This window comes from Botryllus schlosseri, chromosome 4 (assembly GCF_051294905.1).
Source record: "Botryllus schlosseri isolate E-star chromosome 4, Bs_hap1, whole genome shotgun sequence".
Lineage (NCBI taxonomy): Eukaryota > Metazoa > Chordata > Ascidiacea > Stolidobranchia > Styelidae > Botryllus > Botryllus schlosseri.
In genome coordinates, this window is record NC_137239.1 from 22,156,956 (window position 1) to 22,166,376 (window position 9,421).

The window sequence follows — 9,421 nt, forward strand, 5'->3', positions numbered from 1 at the left end:
TAGGCCACATTATACCCACCCGACAGCAGTGGCAAGGCCAAAATGCACACTGAGTTACGAGTTTTCTGGTAAAATTGGATCAAAAAGTTTAGATTTTCACAAAAGCGAAAACAATAATGCGAAATCATTATATGCGGAATACACCAAGGATATGATAGCTACTAAAAGACTATAATGCAAATACCTGTGATCGCACTGCATTAGCACTTCTAATTCAAAAGATTCCCAGCTTCCAGAGAAAGCCCAATGGTGTTTTAATAATAACGAACCAAATTACAACATATGCGGTTACAGTTGATACTCATGTATTCCTCACAGCGCATATGCACTATGCAGGTCTAACGCCACATTACGAATAAAAAAAAACACAAGGAGCATGAACTTGTATTGTCGTTAGATTCACTGCTTTAGCGGTTTATTACCGTATTCAATTGTCCAATTCCTTTGTTTTCGAAAAAAGTGTTGCTAGAATGGCACTACTATGACCCGTAATATAATGCGATATACCATTTCAGTGTAAAACCAGGGTATGGATTTGGACAGTGGCGGCTCGTCCTATAGGGCAACTGGGGCATTGCCCCACCTAAAATTCTGTTCAATAACAATTCTTTACCGTTTATAGACGCAGCGAAATCACAGCGAAAATCGTATTCTTCTTGTCCTTTCGCTTGTAAATGCCCATATATAGCGAAGTCTCTGCGAAAATCGAATTCTCTTCGTGTTTTCGCTTTGCGAATGCCTATAGCCGGGGCATGCTCCGGTAGCGCTCATAACAAGCTTTCACTGTCTATTCTCTCAAAGCCGCGCACAATAAAGAAACGGTGATTTACTCTCTCCTATTCATAAAATTACCGAGCAACCGGGGCAACATAGTCTAGTTGCCCTTAAGGTGTGATGTAACAATCGTATCTATATATCTGAACTCGGTTACCGTCATATGCGTTGAGTCGATCTTTGCTGGTGTAGGTCGATTTTGATGGTGTTTCACTCCATGATAATTCTTGAAACTTGGTATGTCATGTCGTCGTGATGGTATGGTATTTAACACTGTCCTAAGTTTCAGGGTTTCTACTCAAAGTTTAGGGTAGTAATTCCGTTTCCGAAGTTGAGTGTGTGCTGATCCGTCATGTATCGCAAACAGATTTTACTCAAAAGCCGGTATTGGTGTCCATTGATTTTGACGATGTTCCATACCGAGATCGGTCATGACATTTAGTACGGTGAGTCTTAATGTTAGTATCGAACACTGTACCAAGTTTCAAGTTTGTCACTGAACTATGTTAGTGGTAATTTCGTTTCCTAAGTCGAGTGAGAGCTGACTCGTCATTTATCCCAAACATATTACGCAAAGCCGGTATTGGTCTCCATTGATTTTAACGATGCTCCTTAGCTAGATCCGTCATGAGCTTTTGCATGGTATGTCTTGATTTTAGTATCGAACGCTGTGCCAAGTCTCAAGGTTGGTATTCCGTGATTCGGGCAGCAATTTCGTTATCAAGGTCGAGTATGGTAGAGATATGCGCTGATCTGACACTTAGCCTACCTAACGCATTGCGGATTTCACGCAAAAGCCGGTGTATCTGTGTTAACGCTAACTGTGTTCCATACTGAGATAGTTGATGAGATGATGATATCATGAAACGGTTTACTAACATCCTCGGTTTGCATTCAAATATTTAGTTTTATTTTATATTCTTCAATGTCAATTTCACCGTGCAATTGTGGCCTTCAGGCCATTTGCTTACAATTACAACCCCTGTCAAGCGCGATAGCTGTTTCGTTTTCGATGGTGGCTAACAGCTGATCGATTGATCAGCCTATTCCTCAGCAAATTTTACGCAAAATTCGGAGTTGATCTGTTCGTATTAATTTTGACAGTGTACCATACCGAAAACGGTCATGAGGCTACTTCTCGATGATTTCATGCAACAGTGTACCAAGTTTTCGGCTTTCAATCACGTATTTATTCGGTAATATATTTTCCAAAGGCGATTTTGCAGCAGACATATAGACACTATAGACCGTAAGCCGTATGTGTCGTGTGACAGTCTCCAGCCTCAAGGCCAAAATCTCCTATGCTGTACCGGGACCGAATTTCCGAGGCTGCTATCCCAAAGTCTTCAGAATGATGTTTTGGATGCAATATGACATGTCCAATCTATGAGATAACAATTGCGTATGTGTCCGAACTCGTTGACCTTTCCAGTTAGGCTTATGCAATCTCACTCGTGAGTTATAGTCAGGCCGTGTTATTTTTGGCATTTCAGCAGCCAGATGCCAAAACTGCCAAAAATAAAAATTTGAAAATGCCAAAAATAAGCAATTTTTGGCATATGCCAAAAATAACACGATCTGCCAAATCGTGTATTTCGTTCATGGTGTTGTGTTAACAGGACCGCGTTACAAGCGAGATAAGCGTTTTTGAAAAGCAGGTTTCTTAATCTAGGCCCAGCCCACCCATTAGGGGTGAAAGCATGGTGTCCTAAATTGTGTGGGCACAGCGAGATTGAACGGCTGACTGCATTTGGTTTACGTCATACTTTTCATTTGTCCAAAGGCAATTTTACGACCATTTTTGATCGGCTTGCCGAGCGCTAAATTTGATAAAACGGGTATCAATGAGAAGCTGCCGCAGTACTGATTATTAAAATAAAAATTATATTCTGCTCATGAAACTGGAACCCCCAAAATCAACCACAATTTTTGCATTGTGATCAAGTTGAACATTGTGACGCAACAAACTGTTTGGCTAATTCTGAGCTGCATAGTCTCGTTTAGCCAGACTGTCTTGTTGCGTCAATCTTCTTAAACAAGCTAACCTTCCTAGGACTCTTCCATGCGAGTTGGCAGTGTTGGGATCAAGTCACTACCTTCGAGTCACGAGTCATTTCGAGTCATTGCACATTTTGACTCGAGTCAAGTCAAGTCAATCTATTTTCAAAGGTGACTCGAGTCAAGTCAAGTCACTCGATTTTTGGAAGTGACTCGAGTCAAGTCCAGTCAAGTCAAGTCAAGTCACGAGTCAAGTCACATTTCAAGTCAAGTTGGCTTTAAGAAGTATGAGACATGATTACGTCATTGCTATTTGCTAGCTGTCTGAACTACAGATTGAGTGGTCTTTGATTCCGAACCGATGAACGAATATAGAGGTAAATATAAACGCAAAAGGCGCTGCATCGCTCACATATTAGCCTACGTAGAACTGTTTAACTGCGTAATTGCATAGCCTCAGTTTATAGTTACCAGCCAAAATAGAGAATAGAGAAACAAATTGATAAGTGGCAATACATTACCCATTTACAAAAAGATATGATACAATTCGAGCCTGCGCCAATGGTTGAGCTTGAGAATTATATAAACTATATTCGAATTCAATTTCAAAAAAACATTAGGTTTGGTTAAGGTAAGAACAGAGAACAGAAATAAACATTTGGCTATGTTATTACTTTACTACTAGAGTTACGACAGACAACGTTAGCTGTAAGCTTCGATCACTTCGTTTGCGGTCAATTTATTTGTGAGAGAACAATCGAGGTTCAGTGAAACGCTTGATCATTGAATGATTGGTCGCTCTCACGGGTTACACCAGCGTTTCGCGAACAATCCGAACATATGCAAGATACGGTGATTTTTATCGACATCGATTACTTGATGACTTGAAATTGACTCGTGAATTTTGCTCCGAGTCACGAGTCAATCCACACTTCTGATACGCCGAGTCAAGTCAAGTCAAGTCATTTTAGCAAAGTGACTCGAGTCAAGTCAAGTCATGCGAAAAATGTGACTCGAGTCTGACTCGAGTCGAGTCATGACTCGAGTCATCCCAACACTGCGAGTTGGTAATATTAAAGCCACCTGAAGTGACAAAAGTCCTCCGAAGATCTATCGGTAGACTGAAGGAGAAATGATAGTCGGGCTACTACATAGAATTTGTTGAGAGACAACACAGGAAACTCCTGGAAAAGTATCGGGAAGAAAATTCTTTCCGCGATTAGATCGATGGCACTGGCGAAGTGATCTCTTTTCATGATGCATGGAAGCCGGTTCGGCCCTCCAAAGATTTCGAAGCTCTGAAAACCTTTTGTGGATGATTGGCAACATTCTTTCCCTCAACGGCTACTGTTGAGGCCGATATTTCCCAGATTCGCTGGGCGAGAAATGAATTTAGGAGTAACTTAGCTGACCTGAGTTTGGAAGCACTGTCCGATGGATACTGCATATTTTGTGGTTTGGTTTGATATTATTAACCTATGAAATCGTTGGGTATTTTTTTCTTCTTATTGTTTGTTGGCACTGATTATACGTGGATGCTGCACATTTTGCGGTGTGTTTTGACAAACTAGCCCAAATAAAGCGTTTTTGTGACTAATTCGAGGCTGAAACTATCTATTTAGAGGACGATGCCAAAACTGCCAAAAATAAAAATCGAAAAATGCCAAAAATAAGTTATTTTTGGCAGTTTTGGCATATGCCAAAAATAACACGGCCTGGTTATAGTCATTTCCATTTCTGCAGATAATTAGTCAGGTGTATAGTGCGAACATGAACCGTGTCGAATCTTTGTTCCGCACGCCGTTTACGCAGTTACCACACTTCAAGTCACAGCTCACCAGCAGACCTCTCGCGGCACATACGTTAAAATCACTGTTGTCGTTCGTGTTGCCGTACCACCAAGTTACTTGTTCACGTTGGAAAACGCGATTATGACGTCATCTTGATGTCGCTTGCAGCCCGTTTGTTAATTATTTCCACGATAATACGTATTGCAGCCACTGGAATTCTTCATAAGGCCAGATTTCGTTAAAATATTGTTTTTTTTATGTACAAAATTGCCTGTTTCTATGCCAAAAACGTTTTTTCAGGCCAAACGACTTCGTTAGGACAGCCAGTTCCAACCAGAAACGTAGATAAGTGGTACAATTTTGACATTATTTGGGAAAACACCTAATTTGCATACGTTAGGTCAAAATTTGGTCAAAATTCAGTTTGTTTAGGTCAAAAAAAGTCAAAATTTTGATTTTTTAGGTCAAAATTTTCATTATTTTAGGTAAAAAAAAACGCCCTAGTCATCACCAAAAGCCGAAAATTCTAATATGATTCCTGAACAGCCTACTTGTAGCTACGTTCATCGACATCGACATCTATAATTTGATGTATTTTTCCCGTCTCGGAGTTTACTAGCCCCGTGGTCTTCATCTCATTATTTTCATCTCAATACTCTATAATGTTTTAGCAAAGTACACACAAACCTACGGCACGTTTGCTCCAGATCAAAATTCTCTCATTGAAGCTTTCAAACCCATTCCATCGGTCAGTTCCATAGGGTACCAAATGAAACAGATAAATATAGATTTTCCACAGAAATGAATCACATTTTCTTATGGTGAATATAACGTAAGACATCGATACGTTACGTGGATACTGTACCCATACTGCGGGTCTAATTTGATTCGATGATTTCAAAATAATTGATTCGATCATCGAGATAGGATACCAGATTTTCCGAAGAAACCAACGACAGCTCCGTGCGGTGGATGAACGGAAGATAGGAAAAGGGATACGCTATTTTGATCATATATGTGTATCTTCATTCGCATGGGCCTTTATTTGTATATCGCCATGCCAACCGTCGGTGATTAGCCGAATGCGACGTATGTTGGTTTGTTTGTTTTCGGTATACATGGTATTTGTCGACTACTATGGTCAATTGGTCATTTACACCATGCCAATTTTTTTCATTTTTATTCCGTAGCTGCCGACTTGTATCACCGCATACACCAGGGGTGTCAAACTCAAATTGCGTCGCGAGCCGGATTCCAGCCTTCAAATCGCCTGCGGGCCGGATCATGATCAACTGATTTCCAAATTTTACCTCGTGTCCTTGCTTTTCACTTGAATACTTTATTATCAAGCATATATAGATAATTTACGGATCATATAGTGCAGGGGTTCTCAACCCGCGGCCCGCAGAGGTCCATTTTGCGGCCCGTGGCCTCTTTCATTACGAACGCAATTACTACCGGCCCAGCATTGTTGCATATTAATCTATAGCTACTTAGCTCTCTTATCGCACCGTCGCTGTTTCGTTTGAATACCCATTCTTTGACGTCTTCTGTTCTCTTGATATGTTCTCGAGTTTAGATTGTTATTGTTCTGAATCAGTATTGGTCAATGTTCCCTCTAAGCTGCGCACGTGCGCAAATGCGCAGTGCTTTCACGTTCTCTGCGCACAGAAAATCTAATTTGCGCACGAAAAATCCGAAGTGATGACTTTTTTTAGTCGTTACTCACTGTTTTTCAAGGGTCTGTGCAGTGAGTTGGTGAGTGTGCGCAGGCTCGTCAAAAATTAGAGGGAACATTGGTATTGGTATGGACCTTTAATTTTTCACTGGTCTGCGCGCACTCAACAACTCACCGCGCGCTCCCTTGGACAACAGTGCGTAACGACTGAAAGAAAGGTCATCACTTCGGCTTTTTTTGTGTGTGCGGCACGGACTTTCTGTGCGTGGCGACTTTGTCAGCAGTGTGCGGCCGCGCACGCGCGCAGCTTGAATTTGATGAGTTTGCTTTCTCATATATAAAGGGAAAACCTATATTTGTCATTATTTGTCGAAGAACAGTTGTCGTAACGAAGCGTAGAAGCTTAAAACGATACCATTAAAGTTTATCCTAGGTTACATATCACCTGATCTTAGAAAAAACGTTTTTACCTAGGCGTCAAGCCCAGTAATCCATAGTTCTAGAAATGAATAAAATTGCCGACGACGTTATACAGACGCTTTAGAATATCGCTAAACCCGAGAAATCTGCTAGAGATAGTGTGATTTCACTAATACTTTAACATACTGTGCGAATATTCGCCGTTTCCGGGACTTAACAGCAATGTTTCCTCCAAACTGGGCACGTGCGCAAATGCGCAGTGCTGACACGATCTGTGCGCACAGAAAATCTAAGTTGCGCACAAAAAATACGAAATGATGACCTTTTGTATAGTCTTTACGTACGGTTGTCAATGTCCAAGGGTCTGCGCAGTAAGTTGGTGAGTGTGCGTAGACTCGTCAGAAATTAGAGGGAACATTGCTTAGCAGCAAGGACAACATTACCTGACAAGTCTTGAAGATAAAGTTGTCCGATTCAACCGTGACCAGAAGAGTAGCCAGTCGACATTTTACCGCATGTTCTGAAACACGTTGCCGCGTATACTACTTTAGCCTAGCATTGGACGAATCCATCGACTTCACAAACATTGCATAGCTAATTTTCTTGGTGCATTTTAGCAGAGTGGACATATTTGCAGAAGAAATGCTGTCATGGCAAACGTGGGGAGGTCGCCAGCGAAAAACATCAACTTGACTAAGTTGACTTCTGTAACTATCGGCGCGGAGGGCACCAGCCATGGAAGGAAAGAACATGGGTTAATTGGTTTGCTCTAAATCTAAAATGACCCCGAAACGCCAGACTTCTTCTCATTTCACCGACAGCTCAAAGTGATAATGGCCTCTGTTGTAACAAAAAAGTGCTTGTGTTGTAATGCACAAGGCCTAAACAGCGATATGCGTCACAGTAATACCGTGTGTAATAATAATACTAAGGTACATATACCGACTTGGAAATGAATGCAATGCACGCTCCATGAAGTGATTTACTTGCGACGCCGGAAGATACATATTCTCACAAAAAACGGCGATTGAAAACTTACGAACGCTGTCCATTAATGATTTGAAATGCATGAAAATGGACTAGACGCCCGTATACGACTAATAAATAGGCTCCAGTAGCCTAAATTTGATGAAAGCTCACAAATGCATGGTAATAATGTTTTGCGGCCCGCAGCGTCTTTTGCGGGTAAAATGCGGCCCGTTGTACATGCGAAGTTGAGAACCCCTGATATAGTGGTTCTATTCCAGCAAGCCGCCACACCTTTATTCGCGAACAATTGGTTTGGCGAAAACACGATGATTGTCCGGTTGAATACAGTTAAGAGCCGATAAAACAGCCGCGCTAACAACGATATAAGTTGGCATATTTCTATGCTCCCTTTGCTGTAGTCGCGTAACTGTAACCGCGGGCGTAGGCATTTGCGTTATTATGATTTAATCGCAAGTCGGGTTTCTCTGCCCAAGTCCGGGTACCTATATTGGATGGGAAGTGACACAGCATTGCGACCATATATATTTGAATTATATATTTGTGTAACCAAGACATTTTCCATGTAAATTGCACATAACGGTGCGGCATTGGCGTTTTCACTTCTGTGAGTAACTACTTTTTGGTACATTTTTCCAGAAAACTCTGAACTCAGTGTGAACTTTCTGACTTCTCGAATTAGAGAGAGTGAAAGCTTAACGGCATAGTCGGGCGGCCTATGAACAATGAACAAATAAACATGCTCGGCATTCGCTGCCTTCAGGGAATATTTAATGAAAGTATTTCCTGCAAAAAACTCAACATTTGTTACAAATGTGCTGGATAATATGGGAAATTATCAATCTACTCAGAATTGCTCGCGGGTCGGATTAAATCGTCTGGCGGGCAGGATGCGGCCCGCGGGCCGTATGTTTGACATCACTGGCTTACACGGATGATATGGCGAGCAGCCTAGATAAACCTCCAACACTTACGTAGGAATTCGGGACTCGAACCCGCAACCCGTTGGTGATGCAGCTGTGGATTATACCACTACGCTATCTCGTCGTAAGTGTGTTGGTGCAACTGGCAGCGCAACTAGTGCAATCATTATCTCGTCTGCAACACAACACTCGAGATATCGTTATTGTAGCAACACTGCAATAGCACCTCATATACATTTATATATCACTTATCTTACTACTCCAGGAACATCATCAGCTCTGGTTACCTAACTGCAGGATACGTGTGGGTTGGTTATGACGACCGACAAACTGAAGGGATATGGCGCGGTTCGGATGGAGGAAGCATTGATCTCACAGTGACTCCTTGGGCAAGTCGCCAACCGGATAATTACGAAGGAAATGAGGATTGCTTGATTGCATTGGTTTCGAGAAATCAGTTCGTCCTGATCGACGTGGGTTGTGGGTCATCGTATCAGTACTTGTGTGAAGTAAATTTTCGTTGATACCAATACGTTGATCGGACGATTACACATGTTCAAATAAGATACTGCGCTGTTCTGAGATCTTCGAAGTTATGTTTGGGAGGGAATTTGAAACTGCAAACATTGACCGGAATCATTTTTGTGGCCTCATACTTGTTGGATCTTCGATGATGCTGGCTGGATTCCATTTCCATGATGAACCGACATGTCGTTTGTTTTCTGTCACGAGTGCTATAACAAGTTATGCTACATCGCACGCTTACGATGATTGTTCGGAATGATATGATCAATGACCATTGAGCACTCGTTGTGACTATAGGAAGTTTAGTTATTATGGGTCCTTTATTT

The 9,421-nt window shown here is 41.6% G+C and overlaps 1 protein-coding gene across 6 annotated transcripts in view; it reads left to right on the forward strand.

Moving 5' to 3' along the window:
• Positions 1-9,329, forward strand: part of LOC145437433 (uncharacterized) — a 30,490-nt gene extending 21,161 nt beyond the window's left edge. For 5 of the 6 annotated variants that reach the window (XM_080314687.1, XM_080314688.1, XM_080314690.1 and 2 more), the window contains one exon: positions 8,836-9,329. In XM_080314687.1, the coding sequence (XP_080170813.1) occupies positions 8,836-9,094 (259 nt within the window). In that variant the 3' untranslated portion in view covers positions 9,095-9,329. The remainder of the gene's footprint in view (positions 1-8,835) is intronic. The other variant, XM_080314692.1, reaches the window with a different exon arrangement.
• The last annotated feature ends 92 nt before the right edge of the window (positions 9,330-9,421 follow it).